The sequence below is a fragment of the Malus domestica genome, chromosome 06 (assembly GCF_042453785.1).
Source record: "Malus domestica chromosome 06, GDT2T_hap1".
Lineage (NCBI taxonomy): Eukaryota > Viridiplantae > Streptophyta > Magnoliopsida > Rosales > Rosaceae > Malus > Malus domestica.
The window spans coordinates 32,062,776-32,090,093 of NC_091666.1; the positions used below are offsets into that span (position 1 = coordinate 32,062,776).

General features: G+C 35.8%; 3 protein-coding genes, 1 long non-coding RNA gene and 1 pseudogene across 10 annotated transcripts; 3 read left to right on the forward strand and 2 right to left on the reverse strand.

Annotated features, from left to right (window-relative positions):
* The first annotated feature begins 3,689 nt into the window (after positions 1-3,689).
* Positions 3,690-4,580, forward strand: LOC103437858 (uncharacterized). Its single transcript, XM_008376364.4, has 2 exons — positions 3,690-3,978; positions 4,181-4,580. The coding sequence occupies exons 1-2, from the start codon at positions 3,841-3,843 to the stop codon at positions 4,421-4,423; spliced, it is 381 nt and encodes a 126-aa protein (XP_008374586.1). The 5' UTR covers positions 3,690-3,840; the 3' UTR covers positions 4,424-4,580.
* A 6,877-nt stretch (positions 4,581-11,457) lies between these two features.
* Positions 11,458-16,741, forward strand: LOC103437859 (uncharacterized). 6 transcript variants are annotated; one of them, XM_008376365.4, is made up of 5 exons: positions 11,458-11,677; positions 11,941-12,026; positions 12,972-13,162; positions 13,494-14,217; positions 14,395-16,741. In XM_008376365.4, the coding sequence occupies exons 2-5, from the start codon at positions 12,011-12,013 to the stop codon at positions 16,419-16,421; spliced, it is 2,958 nt and encodes a 985-aa protein (XP_008374587.1). In that variant the 5' UTR covers positions 11,458-11,677; positions 11,941-12,010; the 3' UTR covers positions 16,422-16,741. The 6 variants fall into 6 exon arrangements, with proteins under 6 accessions (XP_008374587.1, XP_008374588.1, XP_008374589.1 ...); XM_008376366.4 differs by having other exon boundaries at positions 11,538-11,831; XM_008376367.4 differs by having other exon boundaries at positions 11,538-11,677; positions 11,944-12,026.
* Positions 16,742-17,148: 407 nt separating this feature from the next.
* On the forward strand, positions 17,149-18,745 carry LOC114825410 (uncharacterized). 2 transcript variants are annotated; one of them, XR_011582264.1, is made up of 2 exons: positions 17,149-17,617; positions 17,836-18,745. It is a non-coding gene; the product is annotated as an uncharacterized lncRNA (long non-coding RNA). The 2 variants fall into 2 exon arrangements; XR_011582263.1 differs by having other exon boundaries at positions 17,857-18,745.
* Positions 18,746-18,906: 161 nt separating this feature from the next.
* Positions 18,907-21,782, reverse strand: LOC103437861 (flavin-containing monooxygenase FMO GS-OX-like 9). The gene is made up of 7 exons (XM_008376368.4): positions 21,039-21,782; positions 20,752-20,822; positions 20,417-20,575; positions 20,210-20,292; positions 19,784-19,919; positions 19,417-19,590; positions 18,907-19,299 (listed from the first exon to the last, which is right to left on the reverse strand). Exons 1-7 carry the CDS (start codon positions 21,595-21,597, stop codon positions 19,096-19,098), a joined length of 1,386 nt encoding a protein of 461 aa, XP_008374590.1. The 5' UTR covers positions 21,598-21,782; the 3' UTR covers positions 18,907-19,095.
* Positions 21,783-26,946: 5,164 nt separating this feature from the next.
* On the reverse strand, positions 26,947-27,039 carry LOC114825691 (U6 spliceosomal RNA; annotated as a pseudogene).
* Between the last annotated feature and the right edge of the window lie 279 nt (positions 27,040-27,318).

Sequence of the window (27,318 nt, forward strand, 5' to 3'; positions counted from 1 at the left end):
TCGAAAGGCAGTGCTTCTCCTCTACTCAGATCCTCGGCTTCCTCAACTCCCAATATCTCTCTCGACCATCACCTTCATCTTCCAGGACATTGTCGGCAAACTCCACGATGCGAGCCAAAACCCAGAAGACAAAAAATACCAATCTGACAAAACCCATATGAAATTCAAAAGCTTGTGAAAAATCCCAAAAAAAAAAAAACAAAACAAAACCAATATGACAAATTAGAAACTTTTTTTTGAGAATGAATGAAAAAGAATGGAATTTGATGACGAGGGAGAAAGTGGTGAAAAAGAATGGAATTTGGTGATGAGGGAGAAAGTAAAAAGAGAGACAAAGAGGCAGTTGGACGGGAAGGAGAAAAAAATGGAGAGCATTATAGAGAGAGAGGGTGTTCTAGAAAGGTAAAAGAAAAAAGAAAAAGAAAAAAAATGTAAAAGATAGAATTAAATATTATTATTTTTATCATTTTAGTTCTTAATTCGATACTATATCAAACGCTTCATTAAGTTAGTCTAGCTTAGTTTAGTGTAAGCCAGTCCAGCTTAATCCCTAAAGTTAATCCAGTTCAAGTTAGTCTGGTGCAACAAACACACTCTAAAAGTTAGTGTAGTCCAGTGTTTATTCACAAAAAGGGATTAACTTTAATGACATTAGGTGGGACTCGCATGAACTAAAGAGCTCGCTGGAGGGGCAAGAAGTGGAAGGGCAAAGAGGAGGGAGATTTGATTGAAGTTGAAATTGGGAGAACAAAGAACGGCATAGAGATAAGGGTGAGATGCAGACTCTGATAGAAACAAAGAAGATAGTAGAAAGGAAAGTAAATTAGAAATAGTATTTTGTAACATAATATTTGATTATTTTTTGTTTTTTTAAAGTAAAAGTAAATTAAAAATGATAAAAAAAATATTTTGGGCTTTAAAAATATTTTAGTCCGGTACTAAACCAAACACTTACATTCACCTCTCCCAGACCCTGCGTAAAACGGGAGCCTTGTGCACTGGGTACGACCTTTTTTACTAAACCAAACACTTCATTATTCTTATCCTACTTAATCTCTGAAATTAGTCCAGTCCAAGATTATGTGGTGCAACAAACGCACCCTTATACAACTCACCGTCTCTTTCCTCATAGTTTTTTTATTATTTCTTTCCTCAAAGTTTCATATAGAGGTGTGATAGGGCGTGAAATTTAAGGCTGGTTTGAGATTGTGGTGATTAAAAAAAAATAGCTTATTAAAAAATTTAGAACATCAAGTGTTTTTGGTAAAACAATTTAAAAAAAAAAAATTGTTGTCAATGACAATAAAAAAAAACATAAAAAAGCAAAAGCAATGTCTACATGCTTCTAAAAAAATGTTTTTTTTTTCAAAGCATAGTAATTAGTGCTCATTTAATAAAAAAATTTAAAGGATAAGTAAACCCTCACATATTTTACAAAATTACAATAATTGCCCATACATTATTCTCTTTGACAATTATTATATCACATTAAATATCGTATCATCTTTAGTCATTTAACATATTCACATCAATTTATATTTTTTTTGTCGCACATCAATTTATATTAAAGTTTACTAAATACTCAGAGACCATTTTTTTTTGTTAAAAGAACTTTTACAACAAAATAAAAAATAAAATATTTACCAAATACTCAACAACTTTATTTTACAGTTGGATGAAACATTTGCATTCTTACTTTTTCATATTTATTACCTTCGGTCCAACTATTATTGGGTAATGTAACCGATAAATATAACACAAATATTATTTTCTTATTAAAAATTCATTTAAGTGCCCTTAAATATTGAACCTTAAACCAACCTAAGTGCAGAGGCGTAGCCATGAAGGGATCAAAATGTTCTCAGGCACATTTTGACATTTTTTTTTTCATGCATACAAGTTTGGTGTTATGCTTATGATTTTCAAAGTTTTTTCATAGGCTCAGGGCCCAGATTTGACTTTTTACTTTAATTTCTTTCATCGGGTTTGATTTGAGGTTGGTGGCTCTTATGGAGTTCAGGCAATCCGTTGCTTTGTGAACTTTGAGGAGGAGGGAGAAAGAAAATCAAAGAGGCTTGAGGTTTAGGTTTAAGAAAGAGGATGATGATGACGACACCATACTAGACCTACACGACGGTAGTCGGTTGCTCACCACACAGCAAAGTAAATTTTGCAAGATCAATAGAGTATTTCGGATTGAGACTTTTGGGTCCTTCTAGGCTAAAATTTTGACTCTGCCACTGCCTAAATGGTAACAAAGGCTTTACATTCACTCTGCTTGTTAAGTGCATATGGATTAGCCGCTAAACATGTATTCAAATTTTTCAAAATTCCATTTCATATAGATAAGAATCTTAAAAATCTGTATTTTGAAGTGGGTCAGAAGAGCAGTTAGCGTCATATTAAGTTACCTACCATCAAGCTCTAATACCAACTGTGACCTCAAGTGGGAGATCGAAAATTGAGGAATACAGATTCATCTTAATCCTCTAGCTGCATTGTGTGCATCATCTGATCAATCATCACCAGGAAGGAAACTAGTAAAGCTGCTTCTACAAAAGCACTTGTGGAAACATGAATCAGAAAATGACAGTCCCAAAGCTACCACTAGTTCATTCCACCCTATTGGATTTTACAGACAGCGATGGCGACACCTTTGGAGGCACCTCCTAGGAACTGAAGTTTAGTTAGTGTAGCAAAAGTTAGCACAAGTCGGAAGGCACCTAGGTGGGCACCAACGCTTAAAGCATATGCAAGAAAAAAGTTTTTTTTTTTAACTTTTACACTTTTTTTCTGCAGTGGCAATAGCTTTGCTAGGTGTATTGTTTTCAACTTAGACTCAATTTCCATGCTAGTGTAGCGTGACAAATGAAATGAAATTTTTTGTCTAAACATGTCTTTAAAGTTCCGATACTTATGTCGGAAATCGTCCACACTCGAATCGCAATTTTTGGATTCATACAAGCAAACATAAGCAATGGTGTGTTTGTGTTGATTCCATAAAAGAGTGAGAAACCAAATCTTTTGTGATTCTTATGAAATCTAAAGAAACAAGCTAGTAAAACTTACCAATATTGTACTTGGTGGAGATAAATCCAAATTTTCAAGGAACAAATCTAAGGATTTGAGACTAGATAAATCCAAAATGTCAAGGAACAAATCTAAAGATTGCCATAGGTCAGTGGATTCTTGTGTGCAAACTAGGGTGTATCTTTAGATCAGTATTTCACTCGTTACGTGATGAAAGAGATATTTGTGTTATTACAGTTTTGAGTCTCTCTCATCACTTGACACAATATTAATACATTTCATCGCATAACGTAATGAATGAGATGCTTTGTAATTGCATCCCTAGATCAGTATTTCACTTGTCACGTGATGAAAGATACATTTTCGTAATTGCAATTTTAATCTCTCTCATCATTTGACACAATATTAATATATCTTATCACATAGCGTGATGAAAGAGATAGCGTGATGAAAGAGATACTTTCCGATTGTCATCTTAGATTTTGTCTCATAGTTAGTGAGCCAAGTGATTTGGATCAATTGCTTCCCGTAATATTATCCATAGATAAAAATTTGCAGGTGAGAAATGAGTGATTTCATGTCATGGATGATAAGATTGAGACATGTTTTGTCCCTACCCTGAAATGATTACCGTATCGAGGGGAACACTGAAGTGCCCCATCCACTATACCAAATTGTGCTTTTAAAATCTCTCTCTCTCTCTCTCTCTCTCTCGCTCCCCCCCCCCCCCCCCCCCCCAATTTTCTTTAAATTTGGTTGTGCTCCATGACAAAGCGTAGAGGATAGCTAGGAAGATTTATTAGAAGAGAAATGGGGAGTTCTCATGAGCTTACAAGAAATGGCCATAAGGATGTTTCACTTCAAGAACTCAGTGATAGGCTTGCTGAGTTTGCTCAAGTAAGAGGATGGGAAGAATATCACAGCCCCAGAAATCTCCTTCTAGCACTAGTAATCTCTCTCACCCATTTACCATCTTATCAATTTACTTACGTTCTTATATGCACGTATTTATTTTCTCATGTGAGACGTGAGTTATGACAGCTGGCCAGGTAGAGAAATGAGTTTGTCGGCTGCATATAGATTATAGTAGTTTAGAATATGGTCTTATCAAGAAGATAAAAGAACTTACATATGGCATGTGTTTGTGCAGGTGGGAGAGGTTGGAGAACTGTCTGAAATTTTCCAGTGGAAGGGTGAAGTTGCAAGAGGGCTGCCTAACTGGACTTCTGATGAGAAAGAGCATTTGGAAGAGGAGCTCTCTGATGTTCTGCTCTACCTGATTCAACTCGCCGACGTCTGCGGACTTGATCTGGGACAAGCAGCTCTCACCAAGATTGTCAAGAATGCAAGAAAATACCCCGTTACGAATCAAACAACAGCTTCCACCAACTAGCTATAAGCTCAAAATTAAGAACCACCTCTATATGTTTGGACTCATGCTGCTTATTTTTTCTTAAGTTGATCATGTCAATTACGATCAAAGTTTTGTTTAGAGAGGAATTTACTTCCTAATCCTTCTTAATAATATATCTACGCATGACTTTTTTTTATTTTTATACAAGCGATATTCTAAGAGGTCGCACTTGGTGCGATGGCAAGTGCCTTCGCCCATGAGCGGTAGGTCTCAGGTTCGAGACTTGGGAGCAGCCTCTCCATAAATGGGGGTAAGACTAGCCGACATTCACCTCTCCCAGACCCTGCGTAAAGCGGGAGCCTTGTGCACTGAGTACGACCTTTATACAAGCGATATTCTACACTAAACTTGTTTAAATTACGTAGAGAGCGAATTTAAGTGCAAAGAGTAAAGCACACTAATCTAGTCAACTTAACTAAAGCCACGTCTACTAAGCAGGGCTTTAAACCCAAGTGTGCTAAGTGGACCAATTGGACATTGTAGTCTGTTAAGCAGGACTTTAAACCCTAGTGTGCCAGGTGGACCAGTTGGACATTGTAGTCGTCATTTCGTTTGATTGTTATTATATACCTTTGTTAGGGTTAATAATCTGCAGTGCAAAGACGATGTATTTAATCTAGGCCATTACTTTTAAGTTTAGCATAACAATTAGCAAGCTAGAAATTCTATATTTTTCAATATGTTTGCGATTTCCTTCTTTAGCCAAACGGGGTGTTGGTGCAACTTGACAAAATTGGTCCTTCTTGGGGTCCTCTATGCCTTTTGATAAGGGCCAACCGTTCAAAGTGGAGGAAATATTATATAGGTTAGGCTAGCTTATGATCACATGGATATGTCTACCATGGTGTGATTAGTGAAAACAGAGGGAGATAATGATCTTATCCGAAGTAGTTAGTGTGTGGTGGGGTTAAATTTTAATCAATTTCTATTGTTGTGACGGTATTTGAAACCAATAACGTAATGTCATGTGTTTTCTCATATAACTGTGCATTATTAATTTAAAACACCATTATAATAATGTACTTGGTGTAAGTAAGCCTCTCTATTTGGCAAGAGCCAAAGCCAATCATCAAAAGTGGAGCAAAAATATAGGCCATTGGCCATCTTCCTAGTACTCTAATCAAAAGGGTTGTCTACCATCACCAAGTTGTGATCATTGAAAGCCAGAGGGCTGATGAAAACTTTAGCCAACAAAGTTAGTGCCTGGTGGGGGAAAGATTAGGGTAGCTAGTCCCACTTCATGCCGCCTTGCTCACTCACGTTGTATGTTGGTTCTTCCAAACCTATTATTGACCTCATTTGTGGTGATGTGGGAGCTTGTTATTTGGTGGTCGCACAAGTCTGATTGAGCGGTGCTCTTACTAAAAGGTTCTCCGATGTGGTGGGGTTATCGTTTGATTACTTTCTTATCCAAAGAGATACAAAGCTTCAAATTCAAAATTAAAATGTAAGTGTAAAAGAAAAGGATTGTAAAAAAAAGTGCAAAAACAGAAGGAAAATTAATTTGAGTGATAAAGTGTTCAAGAAAAGCCCAATATGACAAGTCTTGGGCCTTCTCCAAAGAGATACAAAGCTGCAAATCCAACATATTTTTAGGTTTTTTAGTTAAAAATGTCTTTGAGAACATAAATTCTTACTTTGGTTCATAATAATTAAAATCCATAGATATGATCCTTGAGTATGTCAACTGTAAATCATTTTGGTCATTCTGTGAGAAATCTATCAATATCCTCGTTAAATTGTCACGTGAACGACCACATGACCATATTTCTAATGTATTTTTGTCAAACAAACCCCTCCATTTAACAAGGATATTGACAAATTTTCATTGACGAGTCAAAATAATTTTTGATGGACACACCCAGGGAATGATCCTATCGATTTTCATTCATAGAGACCAAAGTAATGAATTATACTAATTTCAGATACTATTTTAACTAAAAAAACCTATTTTTTACTTACTACTCAAATATTTGCGTACAACTTTCTTTTGCATTATCTATCCAAACAAATAGTGGCGGATCTAGGAAATAATATTAGGGGGATCAGTAAGAATAGCCCTTGCGGCGCACAATTTTTTTTACTAGAAATGACATGCATATTGTCATTTCATTGAGTCTTGGTAGATCTAATGTTATTTGGAAAGGCATACTGCACATCTTTTAATGCTTCATTTGTGAGGGTAACTAACATATTCCAAGGCTGCTCCCATATAAATGCTTAACAAATAAACACACTTATATTGAACATGCTAACAATGTTTGATATCATTGCATCTCATTAATATGTTTGTCGAAGAATGATGATGCTTTGTTATTTACTGAAATCACCATTTCATTCACTCTTTTTTCAGATATTTTATCAAACAGTTCGAGGGCATGTATGAAGCCAACTCTAATCTTCAAAATGGCAACACCCAAGGTATTCATAGACATTTATTGAAGTTCAGAGAGTCAGCACCCACAGTATCTATGAATGTTCATCAAAATTCGGGAGGTCAGCTAACCCCTCTGCCCCTCAATGCATCCGCCACTACAAACAAGTATTCTTTTACGTTGACAAGTTGAGCTACTATAACTTTTCCAGCCATAAAAAAAGAGAAAATTATTATTGACGCTTCGAAACATTTTATACTCCTTTAATTTTCAACATATTAAGAACGGAGGATGAATATTGATAATGTCAGCAGCAACTTCCAAAATCAAAAGACAAAAATATGAGATTGCTTTTGGTTTGAAAATACTATTTTAATCTTCACGGCAGACATATGAAAGTGAGACCCGGGAAAGTGACATCCAAAGAGGGACAATGTAGTAAATTAGCAAAATCAAAGGGTAATTTTGTAATTATGTTGTAAGAATAAATAACAATCCTTGACTACTCAAAGATAAGTAGAAACTCATACTCAAAACTCTTAGTGTTTTAATCACAATTTTTGTACTTATGATCAGAACCGTTCATATTATAAATCACACTGTAAAGATCATCTGTGCAAAAAAATATTAAAACTAAGGTCGTTTAGTCAATCTATTGTAGCAAATACATAGACGGTTCGTAACGCTTTTACCAATATCGTTCATTTGTTTTTAAACAATTTGATGACTTAATGACCTTAGTTTTAATTAATTTTTTACTGATGCGATCTTTATAGGGTATTTTATAATATGATTGGTTCTGATTATAAACACGAAATTCTATAAATTGACAACGAACAATTTTGTGAAATTTGAATAAAAGTTTCTACTTATCTTTGAATAGTCAAATATTCTTCAAGAAAAAAATGGAATTGGATCCTCTACAAGCTCAGGAGGGCCGTTGGATTTTGATCTAACAACTACAATTATTATAACTTTTAGATGAATCTTCTGTTTGTAACCGTTGGATTGACCACGTGCGCTGGTGAGGAGGCTTTTGAGCTTGTGGTCAGGAGAGGATCTAATTCCGAAAAAAAATAGTAAAATAAAATTGGAAGATCGAGGCCCCAGAACGTCAACATCGGGATTGGACGGAGAAAAATCATATAAAGAAAAGGATGACAGCATAAGGGGCCCACCACAGAATTTTCGCCGCAATGCGTACATGCTGAACCAATTTATACGGAAGATTCTTTTTTCTCCACCCCCACCTCAATTGTAGTTTATTTACAATTTAGGCTCATAAGTTTTGTTATTTTCAAAAAGGCGATTCATTTCCGTAGCTATGGTTCATGAAATGAATCATGGACAAGATGATGAAGAAAAATAAAACTAAAATAAATATGTTTTGGGTTGGAAATTAGAGGACCACCACCTATTAATCATAAAAAAGATATAGCTATTTGGTACGTTTATTTGCTACAAGCGACAATAGAGAGAAGAGAACTGAATAAAATTGAACTTCGAACCTAAATAAATATTTTTAACTGCTTGAGCTGCAAGTTGCTTCGTTTGAAAAAGATTATCCCATTGTCATAATTTAAAATAAAGAAATGTCAACTCATTTAGGTTTAAAATTTATCCACAAGTTTTACACATTGTTTTAAAAAATTTGCCCTAATTAATCTCTAGGCATTTGAAATTAAGAAAGAGCACCCACCTAACCTACCTAGACCCGCCTATATCGTGACTTTCACTTAGACAACAAATAGAAGACTTTCATTTTGTATTTTATATTTTAATAAATTACAAGAAACTTGTTTAATATTATTTTTTAATACTTTATAATCTATATATTATTTTATTTTGTAATTTATGTATCGCATATATAATTATGTATTTTTAAGCATACTTAAATATTTATATGTTATATAATAAATTTAACTAGTACCCCGTGCACAAGGCTCTCGCTTTTAGTAAGGTCTGGGAGAGGTGAATGTCGGCTAGCCTTACTCCAATTTATGGAGAGGCTGCTCCCAAGTCTCGAACCCGAGACCTACCGCTCATGGGCGAAGGCACTTGTCATCGCACTAAGTCTCTCTATACAAAACCGTCTAAACGCTAGACTCTGCCCACTGAGACGCTTAGGCTAGTCTCCTGTCGGCCAAAACGCCTAGACACTAAGCCACTTTTAGAACCTTAGTTTTACAAATGCTTTGTCACTTTTTGTCACGAGGAGGGGGTATTATAGCTTCTTTGCGTACAAGTTGGTGATATCATATTGACCAATTTCGAAGAATCTTGACTTCAAACAAACAATTTTCCAATGAGCATTTAAAGTAAAGTATTTAGTGCTTGATTATTCCCATTGTCAATGTCATGTAGCTCTTTCAAAATGGAACCTAATTATTGTTTATTACAATTTTTATGTTACATATTTTACAATTTTTTATTGCATATTTTAATTAGTGTTTATTTCTTTGATTTGAAGTTTTTTCATGAGATGAAACCTTGTAACTAATTTATTAAAGTTATAATTACATCTTTGCCGTGTCAGTTGTTCCTCGAGCACAGATTTTCAATGTGCCTCCATATGTCATTATACGGAAAAGGATCCATTTTCATGGGGATCATAGGGATCCCGTGATCGTGATCATTTACCGTACATTATGGGTTAGTTTTCGTTACGTACTATTTATATTTAATTTTAAATTTTAAATTATGAAATGATTTTTGACCGCACGAAGTACGATAAACGGTCACAATCATAAAATTCCTATAATCCCCAAAACGAGGATCATTTTCAGTCATTATACAAGTGAAATGACATTTGAAAAATAAAATTTTTCTCCACTAATATAATGATATGTAGTGTTCACCCCTCTTTTAAGCAAACTAAAAATTTATCGCCCTCAAGGAATTGGTCATTACCATTACTAAACAATCATCGTTACAATAAATTTTTCAGTTTGGGCCCAGTACACACACAAATGTCATAATAAAAATAGGAGTAGGATTCTCTCCTTGTATTTTTTCTTTCTCCACTCCCTTCTTATTTGAACCGTCATAATTAAGTCACGTCAATGTCTTATATAGAAAGAGAAAGACAAAATAAAAAGTGTGAGAGGAGGGGAGAGAATGGGAGAGAATCCTACTCCATAAAAGTTGAAATTTATTTTTAAGTATCCAAACATTTATATTATGACATTTGATGTACTGAGCTGTATTTCTGATACATTAAAAAACCTCTCCATGATTTGATTGATTAGATTGTCATATTTGGCAACATAATTTGAAAATAAAAAATCAAAACTACTCACACAAACACAAGTGAGAATGATCTCTGCACATTCGTTTCTTCCCGTTATATACTTACGTTTATTTTCTACTTTTGAGTTTAATAAATTAAAACTTTTTTTTTTGTCAGAAAATTAAAATAGTATTTAGAGATACATGTAAACAGATGTGTGGAAAGAAATACAAACATGACAAAGACCCTGAATACAAATTTGCCTTTGTTGGCACCAAAAAGTATCTTGGTTCATGTATTAACACTAATCACAGTTTCAAGGCAAATCACACTAATCACAGTTTCAAGGCAGAACATAATTACACGGTGAGACCTATGCACTTCCCAATTAAATTCATAATTATTATAAAAATTTCATGCGTATGATTTTATTATAAAAATTTACGTGTTTATATTATAAAGTATTGTGCAACAAATACGAGGTAATAGAGAGTACATGGAGAATCCTAATTTTGAAAGAATCTTCTTAGCAATCTCAGTTTTTACCTTACTTGTGAAAAAAAATAAACTATATTTTCAACAAAACACTTTTGAGAGAGTCTCCTTTGCAAATGAAACGGGATCAACGAGCCTTTAAAAAATATGTTGATTCCACGAACAATTCTTAATGCAATTCCTCAAAACATAGGAATTACAGAAAAATAGTTGATCTTATTTCCATTTCTTCTCTTTCACTATTTACGACCTCTTTCGATTCAGAAATTTTCTTATTACAAATAAATAAGATACAAGTTTATTTTGAAAGCTAACATCCAACATAAAAATGAGTCACGAGAGTTTTCCTTGTTATCCGGAAATTTCTACGCGCCCACTGCTAACGGATCATACTTGATACCTGACAAATTTAGAATCGTGTCTTCTTACCCAATAGAATTAGTCAGTTATAGTGCAACACATGTGTCTGCCTGATAGCAATTAATAGCATGTTCATTGTTTTTTTTTTATAACAAGATAGAATATTTATAGACATGAGATAGTCTAGTTGACTAGAATAATATGTCTGCCTCTCGCAATCGAGTTCAAATTCTCCTTCCCATAGTTAGGATAGTGAATATCGTCTTATCACAAAACAAGAGGATATGTGTCACATTATTATTGTATGTGATTAAAGATATGTGGTCTAAAGTCTAAGAATTTGTTTGAAAGTATTTTTGGTTAAAATTTTGCCAAAAATGCTTTTAAAAACACTTGCAAACGTGTCTTAAACCTAAGTACTACCCATTCATAACTAATGAAAAAATAAAAACTTGTATTAAATTCTTAATTAAATTAGGAAAATAATAGTCTAAAAACTAATAAGTGGTTGTGTGTCTGCTGGTTGCAGTAAAATCCGGTTTGCAGAGTGCTGGTGGAGTGTTTGTCTTATTGAATCCCAAATACTTTTGAAGATAAATATTAAATATATGGTTTTTTTTGGTTCTTCTTTTCCGGGAACAGAAATGGTGAGAGAATCTAGAGCCTCATAAGACAATGCCAACCCACTTGCTCAAAAATCCAAAAACAAACACAAGAAAATTGAGAAAGGGAGAGACTTTGTTGGGTGTGGACAACTCTCATATCTCTTCTCATGTAAGTTTCGTTGTTTTCTGTGGATTTTTCTTATCTGCTATTTCTCCCCCCCCCTCTCTCTCTCTCTCTCCCCTTCTTTCTCTCTCTAAAATCTTCTTAGAGAAAATGGCCCAGCGGATCCGAAGCCTCATCGTTTTATGCTTTTTTTTTCATGGTATTTCCAAAATGCCTATACATTTATTTATGTTCGAGCTCTGTTGGGGTTCTGTGTTATTCTGATTCCTGATTCATGGGTTGTTCTTGTTTTGCTGTGTTTTCTGCAGCAGAGGAATCCAGAGTCCTGGAATGACTGATTCCTTGATGGGTTTTTAAGGAGGAGCTGGATTAGAAACTATGCATCAAATTTCAGGTGGGTTTTATTTATTTATTTATTTATTGATGTTTTTAATGGTAAAGGTGATTCCTTTAATTCTTTTGATTAGTAAAGGTGTTTCCTTTGATGGATTTGTTGTATTTTCCTTTTTTGTTCTGTTTCTTTGCTAATTTTTATATTTTCATATGTTTGATCTGTAAAATATGCATCCATGAACTGGGAAACCAAAAGGATGGAATTTTTAACCACATTTTGCCAAAAGATTTTTTTGTATTGATTTTGTTTTAGTAATTTGTGTTTCTGGGTTCAGTGTTCTCTGGGTTTTTTTTTTTTTTTAAATTATTCTGATGTCTTTTGCCTTTTGAAGCTTTGATTTCTGAGTTCCCCTGGAATTTTGGGATATATTTTACTCTGACTTTTATATTCATCTTTCCACCATTTGAGTATATACAAGTTGAAGAAGATCTGGATAAGGGAAAGTATCTTTTGTGTTCCTGACTAGTGAAATGAATAAAAGTTACTGTGTGTGTGATTCTGAGTTTGTTCTATGTTTTTAGTGTAGTTTCCACTTTTACTTATCTGGCGGCTTTTACTGTGTTTTTGTGATTTCTGAGTTAGCGAATCGCTTCAAAGATGCAACTTTCGATCTTCGTAGAGAGATGACATTTTCCTTATTCCCCTTTTTCTCCAAATGCAGACACATACTTTAACTTGCATTGTGTTTTCTCTCAAATCGCTTCTTGACGAGCTAAATGATTTCATATTGACTCCCCTACAGGGGATCGTTGTAGCCTAACGGTTTTAAATGTTGGCTTGTCTTGGTTGGTTCCTTTTAAATTTCGTCAATTCATCTATACAATGCAGACTAACCACATTCAGCTTTCTGTACATTGCATGTTTTCTTTATGATGGAACTGATAGCGCTTGAGCTCGGTTATACTTTATTGTGTTAACCAGTAAACTCTGCTTCGCTACATGCAGATTTTCTGCAAATGGGGGCAAATGTCCAGTGCAACAACTATTTCCCAGGATATTACGCCGCAGGGAATCATAACTTAATTGCTAACGACAGTAAAAAGGATCATAACTTATCTCCAGAGCAGCATTTCGAGTACTACAAGGAGTCATTAAAGCAGACAATGCTCAAGCAAGACACAATACTTAGGAATCAGGTATAGTCAACCATTCACGTCAAGAATAATATGCAGCATTTGAGTTTCATTGAGCTTAGTACATTCAAATGATTTTGTCATAACACTTTCTACAACAATTTTTGTTTCGACCACTTGTTAATTCTTCAGTGTGGTTCATTAACGATAACTGGAGTTGCGGCAATAAAATTAAAAACCATGCTGCTATCCTTTGTTTTACAAGGATTTTGATTGTTTTGGTTTTTGCTTCAGTTGGTTTATTCATTCTGGCCAGACTATCTTTGGCATTCCCAAATTTTTATGGAAGTCCTTAAAAACTAAAAGGTGCCCGAAATGTCTTCTGTCCATCCAGATTCAGGACCTCCATCTGCTTTATGGAAGACAAAGGGAATTAATGGATGGAATAAGAAGGAATGAATTTGAGAAACATCAGCTGAAGACGGAGGCTTCATGGTTGACTACTGCTTTGTCTCAGAAATCATCTGTTTATGTTCAAAAAACACTTCACGCCCCTTCCTTGCCTTTGGTAAACCCTGCATGTAGTCAAATCTCTGTGTCAGCTGCTGAAAGTATAGAGTCACCTTCATGTTTTGTTCGAGGGAGGAACATACAGACATGCTCTTATCCTACTCAAACTGAAGGCCGTTCGGGAGACTGTGAATTGTTGGAATCCAAATGCAAGAAATTTCAGAAGAACTTTGATCTCGAACTTCCAGCCGATGCATACATTGATGATGAAGGAGAAGGATTCTTAGTAGATGGAAAGGTTTCTGAAGCACCTGAAGTATCAAGTTCTCGTTTGAAAAGATTTCCAGAGGTTTTGTGTAATGGTGATGCAAAACAATTTCTTGGTTCTGAAGATGATACCTCAACTTCTGCATCATTAGAAAAAGATTCATTTGACTTAAATTATGTGTATAAGCTTGAGAAAGGAACATCTCCTACACCAGGCCGTCAGTTTTTATCTAAGGAACTTATCCAAGACACCCGGAAAAGACAGGATTTTGAAGTTTTCTCAAATGTTCTACTGCAAGAGAGAAAAAGGAAACAAGAGTGGTCATCCATTTATGAAGCTGGTAAGAATTTTATTGCAAGGTGGAAACAAAGCTCAAGTTTCTTCATTATGTTTTTAAAGAACTGCATCTCTTATAAGTATACTTTACAATTAGTTCTAATGCTACAATAATTTGTGGTCAACTTGAATAGCTATAATCACCGGAAATGTTCTTATAATGGAAGTGTTTATCTTTCAGGGAAAAGGAAAAGAACCTTGGATTCTTTTCCTCAAGGTTCTCATGCAGATCAATTTTATCCTTTATCTAGTTTATTACATGAAGAGCTTAAGGCAGCTGAACCTCCACCCTTTCATCAGAGTAACCAGAATTCATGGAGTGGAAGAACACTTTTTGGTCTACAGAAGCCAGGAAGTTATAGCCAATCTGGACCAAGCAGAGCTTCTTCCTTGTGCACGCCATATCAACATATTCCTCAGGGTGAGATGGAAAATTCAGGGGCCTCATGCATTGCTGCTTTAAGAAAACCCATACACGACTTTGCACGGTTCCCAATAGCAGTTCAAGCACTCCCTTGTTTTAACACCCCCATACAATTAGGTAATAGTTCTAAATCGTCGACAATAAGGCCTGGGATCAATGGTGACAGGTTACAGTTGAAACATGATTTGAGATCTAGCACAAAACATGGTAGTGCCTTTTCTCTTGATGATAACTTTAGCAATGGCTCCCAGTTGGAATCCAAGAATTCAGAGGTCCACCGACCACACATCAGTTTAGATAATCTGATCCGGACTAATGACAATATAGGGATTGAACACCATGGCGTTACAAAAGACGTGTTGGATTCTGCAAGTGTCAAGTCTTGTAAGGATATTAACTTGAATTGTGTACCTACTGGTTGTTCTCTGGATGCTGCAGTTTCCCAGAGTTTCCAAGCAACAACTGAATCAGAAAAGCTCGAAGCTTCTAGTGAGGGGTTGCCTTGGCATAGGTGGAACCATAATGGTAAAACTGACAAAGGATGTGATAATTCAACCCAGGTGGATGCAAGTGATTCCTCAAGTAAAATAATTCGCGACTCTACTGGCCACCCCTCCAATTCCATTCTGAACCCACCTGAAGAAGTCAAGAAAAGAAGAAAAGCTGTGGTACTTGATTTAAACGCAGCTTGCGAATCTGTGCTTGACCCAGAAATTGAACTTACAGAACAGGCAGTAGAGAATGAATTTGCTAGGAAAGATTTTGGATTTCAAATTGACCTGAACTCGTCCGTAACTGGAGATGAGTTTTCACCAACGGACTCTCTCTCAACTGGAATTCTTTTGGAGGCACCTGCAAGTCCAGAAAACAAGGAGTGTTCTCCACCGAGAGGAGAATCAGATGAAAATCAAGTTGAGACACCTTTTCTGTTGCCAGGACAGAATGATCCGGAAAACAATGAGCGTTTTCCGCCAGTAGGAGAATCTGATCAAAATCAAGTGGAGACACCTTTTCGATTGTCAGGACAGGAAGATCCGGGAAACAATGTGTGTCCTCTGCCGATACTAGAATTTGATGAAAACCAAGTTGACAGTACTGCAGCAGAATCTTTGGTTTCCATTTCATCATCCAAGCTTCATACTTGTATCGTAAGCACCACGGACAAGCCACTTGAAACTTCATGTGCCTCCCTATGTTGGTTTGCTGGGATAGCTTCTTCAGTTGTAGGTGGTCAAGAGAACGAGGGTAGAGTGGTTATCAGCGAGGAGCTTCTACCTGATGGGATGGACTACTTTGAGGTCATGTCATTGAATTTAACTGAGACAAAAGTGGAAGAGTGCTGCTGCTGTAGAAGTAATTGCCACAATAAGGAAGAAACTAGTACCACTTTATTACCAGGTCAGCCAAGGAAAGGCCGGAAAAGGAGGGGAAGGCAGCAGAAGGATTTCCAGAGCGAAATTCTCCCAAATCTTGCTTCTTTGTCAAGGCATGAGGTGACTGAAGATCTTCAGACAATAGAAAAGTTAATTGGGTCTTCTGGTAAAACAAGGTCGTTTAGATGCGCAGCTAAACTTGGGTTGGCGAGGGGGAGGAGAAGGTCCAGCATTTCTCCGTCCACTGTAACTGAGAATACTTTGGAATCACTGTTGAAGCAGATTGGTGGCACAAGTCAATTCGGAAAAGAGGAGAGAAGAAGTCTAATTTGTTGGGGAGAGGTAACTAGGCGGCGCAGAGGGCAGAGATATCCAGTTAGCAAGCCTCGGCTCATTTCAGGCCAAGTATAGGAAGAGCTACGATAAAATGTCTACTTTTATGCACATTTGGTGAGGTTTTTGTGAATCAAATAGACTGTTTTGTACATGTTCTCCAGACCAGAGTTCATACATGAGCATATATATACATATATATATGGGGTGGAGAAGAAAAGAAGCCATATTGCAATGAAGGTTCATCTTTTTATCGAAAGTACTTTTGTATAGTGCAAAAGCACTTATTTTGTTATCTACCAAACAACAAACTGCAGCTTTGTAAAAGCACCACTGAATAGTGCTACAGACAAAAATTGCTGGTGAATAAAAGCGCTTTATAGAGTTTGATAGCCAAACGAGCCCTTAGCCATTATAGACATGTTGAAGCTGAAGGAAGAAGTGTAAAAAGCACATTGCTGAATATATCCGATAACCAAAAAAAGTCATTTCAAACGAATATAATCTAATGAGGTATTCAATCCAATCATTTGTGCTAGACGAGACCAAAATGTGCGTTATGAAAGGTGGCCATATTACAAATAACTTGTGGCATCATTGCTTGACACGTTGACAATACATATTAAGTAACGTGAGACTATGTGGACCATTGAGCTCAACAAACTAATAACCTAATCTGATACTGTATTAATATGAGCATATGAGCATCCAACTCAAAATCAATTGACTATGAGTGAAAAAAGTCTAAATACACCGTCAAACCCTAATTGATTTTGACAAATGGTTGGATGAGCCTATTATTAGTCCTTCTTTATTTTCGGTCATTTCACCTAAGGTTCTTCCTCGGGTTTCAGATGTTATTGAAGCACAAAGTTGGTCTTTGCCAGATTATTTTTCAAATTTATTCCCTTCAATTGTGCAACAGATTTTACGTCTACCTTTGCCTTTAAATGCTAAGGATGACAAATTGATTTGGGAGCCCTCACCTACTGGGAAGTTTTCTTTTTCTTCTGGTTATCACCTTATTCGAAGGAGACATAGTGATTGTGCTTGGGCTAAGGTTATCTGGCAACATTTTATTCCGCCACGACTATCTATTTTGGCTTGGAGGCTTTTTCATGATAAACTTCCTACAGAAGATGCGTTACAACGACGTGGTATTTCTTTGGCATCCATTTGTTGTTTATGTCATAATTCTGAAGAATCTACTGCTCATCTTTTCTTTGGATGTCGGATATCTAGGCAACTTTGGAGGTGGTTAGCATGTCAATTTGGTACATCTTTACCTCTTCCAGATTCTTTGGTTGCTTTTTGGGATGTATATGTTCGTAAGCCATTTTCCAAACAATTGCACAATCTATGGATTTTTGCGGGTCTTTCTACTATTTCAGCTATTTGGAAGGCTCGAAATAAATTTATTTTTGAGGGTCGTCCAATCTATTTTCATCGTCTTTGCATGTCTATTAATTCGGCGATTGTTCATGGTGGGAAGTTTATTCCTGGTTATTCTCAGGGTTTTGACGCTCGAATCATTTATTCTTTGGGGATCCAACCTATCCCTCGCAAGGCTCCTACTATTCTTCCTGTCCTTTGGTCTCCTCCTTGGTTTCCTTGGGTTAAGCTTAATACAGATGGTTTGTCTAAAGGAAATCCCGGTCCTGCTGCATGTGGAGGAGTTTTCAGGAATTGCCATGGTCGTTTTCTCGGAGGTTTCTGTCAACGGATTGGTCATTGCAACTCTTTTTTTGCAGAGTTATCAGCAATTATTATTGGTATTGAGTTTGCTTATCAGCGGGGTTGGCACTGTCTTTGGTTGGAAAGTGATAGTTCTAGTGTTATTTCTGCTCTTCAATCATCTGATTTTGATCCTCCTTGGCCTCTTCATACGCAATGGTCTATTTGTTTGGATCGCATTCGGAAAATGACTTTCTACGCATCTCACATATATCGAGAAGGAAATCTTGTTGCGGACAATTTTGCTAACATGGGCTTGTCTTCTCCATCTTTAACATGGCATGATTCTCCTCCGATGGCGGTTCGTGCTACTCTGTTTTCTGACTATGTTGGCTTGCCTGGTTACCGCTTCTCAAATTAATGTGCATGTCGGCATCCAGGTTTGTCTCACTTTCCTTTTTTTCTCCTATCTTTATGGTGTTGTTTGATTTGTTTTGCAGGTTTAGACCTTCATGTTTGGTTCTAGAGGGGTTAGGTTTCATGTCCCCCCCTCTTTTCTTTGTATCATTCTCATTTTTTGTTTCTAGAAGGGTAAGGTTTATGTCCCCCCTTCTTTCTAGTGTATTCCTTTTTGTTATCTCTGTTTTTTGGAGGGGTAAGGTTTATGTCCCCCCCTGACTAGGTGTACCTTGTTTTTTCGTTATCAATAAAATTACCCTCGTACCGTCGAGGTTTTCCAAAAAAAAAAAAAAAAAAAAAAAAAAAAATATATATATATATATATATATTTAGACTTTTAGACTTACTTTAATTCATCAATACGAGATTTCAACTCTCAGCAGTTTACAAATCGACAACTTACCAGATATTTCGTACAAAGTATGTGAAATTTGATGAAACAGAAATTTAGTTAAGTTGAATTTAATATCAAATATTGATACAAAATCTGTGAAGCATTATTGAAAAACAAAAACAAAAGGATAATAATTTTTTTTTTAATAATAGAAGCAAAAACTTAGAATATACTCAAACTTGGTGGTCCAAGAAAAAGAATAATAATAATAATATTTGTAGGGTTTCAAAGAGGAAAATCTAAATCTTGAGCCCCAAGTTGAGTAAAATGTGGACTTTGAAGAGCCTCTTGAAGCAGCTCATGATCATCCCACGAATCCCTATACGTTTCCAAGTCGGTTTCAGCATTTCTTAGTGCCGAAAGGCAAAGCTCTTTCCTCCATTCTTCCAAATGTGGGAACCCTATATGATCTCCATATTTGTCACAATACTGCAACAACAAGCAAAACAAAAAAGGTAGAGACCTTAGAATATAAGGCTACAATGACTCTACTAGTTAAGTGATAAGTAAATGTGATACAAATGAGTTCGTTGCACAAAAGTTTACCTCAAACTCGGCGATGTCGTGGGTGTTATGCTTTGGAATGCCAGCAACATCCCTTGAGTGGTAGAACTCCTTGATGGACTGCATCATGTCATCCCTTGATGGCAATGTTGTTTTCCCAGAGAGCAGTTGAGCTATCCATTTTGCTTGTGACTCAAAGAAAGGGAACCCTATTATCTAGATCACATTTATGATTAATAAATAACATTTTCACAAAAATTATTAAATTAGAACGAAAATTTTATTAACCTTTGAAGCATTCTATATTTTGAAATTTTTAACTGTTAAAATTTTTACCATTGTATTCTTAACCAAAGATCTATATCCGAACGCATACTAAAAATTTCCGAATTAGAAATGCTTTATTTACCTTTCTAGGAATGCCTATAAAAGATAAAGAGGGAGCAAGTGATGGAGGGAAGGTGTGCTCATACAAGGGGCTCACTCTGTCATCATCCACAGTTACTATTCCTTTGGTGTCAAGAAAGGGGAATGTGTATGAATACCTGCACACAACCCACTTGGAACAATTAATTTATACACCATTTCAAAGCAATGCAACTAGGTGGGGGTCATAATTTGAATGCGGGGACCCACACAAAATCGTTTCAGTCAAAACTCAAAAGAATGTGGTTAACCAATCACATATCAAAGTAAGTCTTCACGTGACGATTTTTTTAAATCAATCACATAATTTAATCTTTTTACATAACAATGCATGATTGATGTAGAATATTTTCAATTTGTCTCAAGTTCCCATTGTAAATATACAGATGATTTTGGGTTAGAAATATACCCAGTGCAGTACATGATAGTGTCTGCAATGACCCAAGAACCGTCCACAAATAATACCTTCCCATCTTCTTGAAGTGCCTCTATCTGCATTTGGTTGCATTTGAATGTTACATAAAAAAAATTGTATTGAAACCTAGTTTTATTTGCTTATAATCTAATTCTAGACACTAAACGTGACAGTTAGCCAGTAGAAGCTAATTTCTTGAACCTGGGGACGAAGGTGCAAGTTTTCGTGTTTGGAAATGACTTTGGACAAGCCCTCAGATATGTCAAGAGATTTTCCACTGAGGTAGATTGCCTTCGCCACATCCACTAGTTCCATTGATATATCTTGTCCGCTTAGTGAAGTCCCAACCACCACCACAACCTGCAAATAGAGCAAAAGGATCACTTCATCTCTTTGTGCTATACACCTTCGTTGATCTATATAAACTTATGTTAGACATTTGCATTCTCCAAACGCTTTAAGTTGTTAGGGAATTAGCCAACAATATATATATCGAGCTAATAATCTAATAATTAACTACTATAATATTGCCTTGCCTCATCACGAAATGGCTCCGGAACCCTGTAGATGTGACTATGCAGTTGCTTCCTTTTCCATGCATCCATTCCTAAACATAACCAAATTAAGCCCACCTCAATTAAAAAGAAACAAAATGGACATAGTGAAAAAGAAAAACGAAAATTGAAACCACATATAATTATGATTAAAAATGTGACTGTTAAAAAACGCATGTTAGTGCGTGATTGACTAAGATTAATACAACGAAATTCTTGTTAGACATGAGCTAGCAAGAAACGAAAGAAATTGATCAAGTAGTACATACCTTGAATGGATGGCAACCTTGGCTTAGAGTAGTGGCCCGTGGCCACAACCACCGCATCAAACACCTCTTCTATGAAAATCTCGGTCTTCTTTTCCACACTCTTCACAACCCATTTCAAATCTTTGCAACCAACTACATGATCTCCATCCAACATCCCCACATATGAAACCCTAGTATTGAACCTTATCAACTCCCTCAACCCAAACCAATCACAAAAATCCTTGAGGTACAATAGAAGTTCCCTATGGCCCGGAAACCTCCTCATGTCCCTACCTTTTTTTACTGCAAATGGAAAGTCAGTGAACCCCATGATCTCTCTTGGAGATATGAGCCTCAAAGAGGTGTAAAGACTGCTATGCACTTTTAGGGTAGGTACCCTTCCTAAGGGATCCTCTCCCTCCACATTTGGGTCGTACAGCCACTGCCCTCCCACATCATGGTTTTGTTCCAACACCACCACCTTGTGACCTTCCTTCCTCAGCTCCCTTGCAGCTACAAGCCCTGAGGGTCCAGCTCCAATCACACAGACATTTTTGGATCGGTAAGTTTCAGAAACCATGGTTGGTCTAGGGTTTAGGGTTGTGGGTTTTTGTTTTTATTTTCTGGGTGTGGGAAATTTGGTGCTGTTGAATGGGGTTTTATAATTGAATTTTCTTCACGCAAACAGATGGAATTTTTTTTTTTAATAATAATGTTGTTGGCAGATAGTCTAGATAGTCTGATGGAGATGGTTTGCTAGCTGGGAGACCAAACGTGACAGACTAAAATCAATGCCTAAGATATGTCCAAATTTTAGCTAAAAAGTTTACTTGCATGAAAATTTTTCATTCTCATTTTTTGTTATTTGTGATCCTTCATAATCATCACGTCCAAACCAAAGTGTTCTCGAGCCAATTAAAGGACTTTCGGAAAGGCAGGCTCATGCAGGTAAAGTTCAATTTAGTCCTTAAGACTTTCACTGAAAAATAAAAGTAGAAACTAAAAATTTACACATCGTGATTTTATGAGAGTACATATTAGTCTCTTCACACGTGTTCTTCAACATTTTGATTTCGATAATGTTTGCATACATACCACCAACATCATCACAATAATGCTCAAGGATCCTGATTTTATGAAAATATTAGCTTTTCCACACACGTTCTGGTACGTCGAAAGAATATTTTATAAAAATATCGTTACATAATTGACTTCAATAATGTTTGAATACCAAGATAAGATGACCATTCATCCAACAACAATTAATACAGAAGAGGACTCAATGGGCCATCGAGGTTGGACAACTTATCATGAAGTTCCATTTTCAGCTTTTATATATATATTTCCTCTGGTTAGGGTATCAGATGTCAACATTAATTTTTTGCAGAAATTAAAGGGTGCATGTAATTTGCAATATGTAAAGTGTAGGGTTCGCAAGAAGAAGAAAAGTAGTCTAGTCTCAGTCTGAGTCCCCACCAGAAGAATGCCCCATCTTGAAGCCAAGAAAACATCAACAATCATGAAGCAGTGAACATGTTTATTCAACCCAATTTCCTTTTTCCAATTTGACTTGCAACTGTGGTGATCATGAAGTGAAGTGATCATTACACGCCCCTTTTAATTCCTTTTTCTTCTCCCAAATTTCTTTTGCTTCTATGAAAAATGCAAAGAAAACTTTCTCAAAAGTGAAAATCTCTGTAACGTTTTGCCACCTTATGTTTTTTGTAAAATATTTTATAATGTTGACACGTGAATTAACGTTAAACTGCGAAATGACAGAGAATTTATAGAAAGTCCCATTTTGAGAGAGTCTTCTTAGCATTTATGTTGCTTCTATATATTAACAAGGAGATATGACACACACATACTAATATACGGAGGCAAATTGTCTGCCCTCCCATTACCATGCCCTTCCCATCCCCTCCTACATTGTGCGGTCACGGTTAAGCCACGTCAACATTTTATATTGATTTTTTATAGAAATAATAAGACATATTAACGTGGCTTAACCGTGACCGCACAAATAGGAGAGGATGAGAAAATGCATGGTAAAAGGATGGCAGACAATCTGCCTCCCTAATATACAATTACATAGAAAAACCAAAGAATTAAGTACTCGTAAGTTATTATTCATCATTTTATTAGTGTGTAATCTAAGTATGCATGTACAAAAAGAAAAATTAATCCCTAGCTAATCTAGCAAGTAAAAGATTGACCTACTTTGTCACTTTATTACGATTCAGAAATTTCTAATCATGCCATGCAAATGTTGTTGCATATCAGATGGAAGACTTGCAAGGTAAACTACGTTGATGAGATAGCCAATAACCCTATGACGGGTACTAAATAATATATAAATACACACACACACATTTAAAATATAATTGCAATGCTTGAGCTATACAGTAAAAATAAACATTTTCTTCAACCATATTGTAAGAGGCATTGACATGAAGAGCAAACATGGCGAAAAATTGGTGTATAATATATTTGCGTGTACGTATTTTTAAAAAATATGTTTATTTTTTGTACGACTATGAATTATTTGCTCGAATGCATATTTTAAAAATAACCGTACTATTACTATGTCACACATGTATGTATTTTCACATATAATACATATTTTTTTAACAAATTCTTTAATAATACAGATAACTGATAAAATTACATAGTATACACGTATTTCAAACATATTATTGAAAAAAATAAAACATTTAAATAAATAAACTAAAATTTTAGAAATGGCCAAAAATTTTCATGGCATCTTTTCAAGATAGCTGCATAATAATACTATTTCAGTCCCAGATTTTACTCAAAATTTTAGTTTACTTTTTTAGTAAGTGAGGTTTAAGGACTAATTATAGCAAGGCCTTATGCAAACTACTATCCCGTACCATGATTTAAGTGGGTTCTGTAATTACAACTTTGGAAATCATGAAGTTTTTTAACTGTTGGTGCCCCACGAAATAAGATTGCTTTTAGCTGGGTTCTGTAATCTAATCTAACCTTCGCCATGAAGACAAGCTCTTGAATCATACTCATGGACTACCTAGCTTGCTTTCGAAATCATGTTTTTACCAAACAAATGCCTCCACAAATTTTCATACACCAAAATTGACTGAATGCGAAAGTATTTTATATGTACCAATAAATTTGGACAGTCTGTATTACGTAATGGAAAGTTTTATTCACACACCTTTATTAATTCTTTGTTTTGATTCATTTGATCCGACGGTCGAAAATTAAGATGAGTGTGTGAGAAGTAAAAATTGGTATGTGGATAGCATTGCCCTTCTGTAATTGCAATGTCCTCACATAAATCAAGCAAAGTCAGGTGTTTTTGCTGAAGTATTTACCTACTTTTGAATTGAATCATGGAGAAAAAACTTCAAAGGAATGAAAATTGGGGCTTGAAAGTGAGGTTGAGTAGGTCATTCATTTGGGAAATATTTACCTACCCTTGTTAATATCATTTTCACATATAGTTTTTGTCATCATAATATGTATTTGAAATTGCTTTTGCTAGACTGTTAAAATCATCAAGCTGATGAGGGTTGATAAGTATTAGGATGTCAGAAGTTTGATTTATTTCATTATATGAAAAGAAAAGAAATAAGGTGATAACGATTGATATATTTCATTATATGAAAAGAAAAGAAATAAGGTGATAACGATTGATAGGAGTATTCTCGAATCCAAATGTCTTGCATTGCCTAAGTAAGAAAATTATACGTAAGTTATGTCACATGGCCCACCAATTGGACCATGGTGTTTGTTTTCTCGTACTAAAATTTGAATCTCTCCTCCTTGAAAATTATAGTAGTTTTGAAAACAACTACAACAACCAACCGGTGCGAGCATACCCATGAAACAATACCATAAGTATTTGTGTTTTGGGTTGGGCTACTCCACATTTTGCCAAGTAGTTTTATATTGGAATCTTAATTTTTTTTCATGGTATTAGAACAGGTTGTCCCGCGTGTGAAGTCCAATAGTTATACGCATTCCACGTCACCCCATTTGTGTTCTCTATGTGTTAAGCTTGAAAATTTGACATATGTGAGAGAGTGATGAGAATGAATCTCACATTGATGAGAGGAGATACTTTGCATGGACTTATAAGTCAGTTGGACTACTCTCCATATTACCGATTGATTTATGATGGAAACTCAACCCTAAGATGCCAAGAAGGGACATGATCCCACCAATGAGAGTTGACATGATCAACTTCATAATTAGCTAGGGAATCAGCAATCTGATTGTCCTGTTGAAAAATATGAGAAAAACGAGAACGCTTTTTGGCTAAGAGCTAGACAATCTGACAAACTAACCGTAAGACGCCATGCCTTCAAGTTTACAATCTGACAAACTAACCCTAAGACGACATGCCAACAATAAACTTGAAGAAGAAAGAAAGTGAACAGACAATGACGAGTCACATTCAATCCATAAACAAAACCAAACTCCAGAACACGAGAAAATTAAGTTAGGAACCGAAATAATTCCAATATGAACAAATATATATCAACTGGGAGTGTTCGACTGTGAAATTTCATCTGCATACACGCACCTCCAACATAAAACTAAGGATTGATGAGCTACTTGTGTCTTAATTTTAAAGAAGCATGAATTATTTTTTGAAATGGCTGCTGGATCAATCTCTTGCAAGAACTACACTTTAGTCCAACAAATGAACAAATATGATCAATAATTCCAAGCCTGCCTTGGTCGATGGTATGCTGGCACTAGGATACATGTTACACCACGATTTTGAATTAGAAGGGAGATTTAAAGAAATGGAAGTAGGTTTTTCGATAACAGGTTATCCTATACCACACAACTGTTGATATTCTATAACACGTAGTGAGAAAGATTGATACCCCATGATATTCTTCTTTTCAAATAATGCAGCTTAGGGTTTAGGGTTTACGGTTGACAAAAGAAAATAATGGAAGAAATCGAAAACTTAATTAAGAATAATCCTAACCTCTTTCCCAACAATCTTCACCACTTTCGTATCACCTGATGTCAATAGAGTCTGGCAAAAGCAGTTTCAAGATAAGGTTAGATATAATTAATGATGACGAAACACCAACCTACTTGATCTCACTTTCAAGCTCCAATTTTCTCCATGATTCAATTAACACCAAAGGGTCAATAATAATTAATAATTAATAGTAGATAAAAATCTTCATCAGTTTAAAATGGATGGACCCAGTAATTTTTTTTAATTATTATTACAATTCGAAATTATTACAATATATTAGTGGATTCTATCTCTATTACAGAGATGGTACAAATGTGATTTGAAAAACATAATAAGTGCAACATTACTCGATTGTGTTATTGTTTTAGTCATACTTATCTTTTTAATGTTTGAAGATGTCCAAAATTTTAATGAGTAACTATAGTAGTTTAAAATTAATATCGAGTAATTAAGCCTTATGAATAAGGGGTTGATTTTGGAGTGTCAAAATCATAATCCTTGGTCGGACCGCCGCAACACCAAACCCGACAGCCACCAACACCTTCCAAAGCCCCAAAAAGGGGGGGAAGGGAGAGGAGTCCCGTGGGGGGGGGGGACAGGGAGGGAGGGAGGGGAAAAAAGACGCCGGGGGAGGGGGAATGGAAGAAAACGAAGGAGGGAGGCACGGGAGATGAGAGGTGGGTGGAAGGCTGAGAAAGCAGGGACGGGAAAGGGAAAAAGGCGGAAGGAGGGGGGAAAGGCTAGGTGATAGAAAGTGGGGTGGGATGGGGGAGGGAGATGGAGAGGAAAGAGGGGATGGGGAGGAAGGAGGCTAGTAGGAGGAGAAGGAGGGGCGGCCACCGACCCCCAGCCTTAGCTAGAGGCCGGCGGCCATGGAGGAAGGGGAGTTGGCTCTGGTTTCTGAGGTTTCTAGAGAGAGCTTACGTCCTAGAGAAAGCTAATAAAAATTTGGACAATTTCTCGATTTATGCATGTCATGGGACATGCTAATTTTCTCTGTATCGTCCCAATTTTATCGGGTCTCTGCTTGTGTAGCTTTGTTGGTAATAAACTTACTTTTGACTAAAAAAATCATAATCATTGGTAAATTGTCCTCTTTCTTAAGTTGTATTCAATTATAAAAAAATTGTTTTTGTATCATCATTTGTAACATTTCTCTAGTAGAAGTTAGACTCATCGTGGATCTCATCTCTATTATGAAAATGATACAAATGATGGTAAAATAAATGATAAAAATAAAAAATTTCAAAAATTATATTCAATAGACACCCAGGCTGAAAATTAAGAAAAAGAAAAACTAAAAATAGAAGAGTA

What these genes read in the sequence shown, in the direction of transcription:
- LOC103437858 (XM_008376364.4), top strand. Translation starts at nt 3,841, where the DNA reads ATGGGGAGTTCTCATGAGCTTACAAGAAATGGCCATAAGGATGTTTCA. An exon ending in GAAATCTCCTTCTAGCACTA is followed by an intron (nt 3,979 to 4,180) that starts GTAATCTCTCTC and finishes GTGTTTGTGCAG; the next exon opens with GTGGGAGAGGTTGGAGAACT.
- LOC103437859 (XM_008376365.4), top strand. An exon ending in ACACAATACTTAGGAATCAG is followed by an intron (nt 13,163 to 13,493) that starts GTATAGTCAACC and finishes CTGTCCATCCAG; the next exon opens with ATTCAGGACCTCCATCTGCT. An exon ending in GTCATCCATTTATGAAGCTG is followed by an intron (nt 14,218 to 14,394) that starts GTAAGAATTTTA and finishes TTTATCTTTCAG; the next exon opens with GGAAAAGGAAAAGAACCTTG.
- LOC103437861 (XM_008376368.4), bottom strand. Translation starts at nt 21,597, where the DNA reads ATGGTTTCTGAAACTTACCGATCCAAAAATGTCTGTGTGATTGGAGCT. An exon ending in ACTATCATGTACTGCACTGG is followed by an intron (nt 19,920 to 20,209) that starts GTATATTTCTAA and finishes GGTTGTGTGCAG; the next exon opens with GTATTCATACACATTCCCCT. An exon ending in TTATAGGCATTCCTAGAAAG is followed by an intron (nt 19,591 to 19,783) that starts GTAAATAAAGCA and finishes AATGTGATCTAG; the next exon opens with ATAATAGGGTTCCCTTTCTT.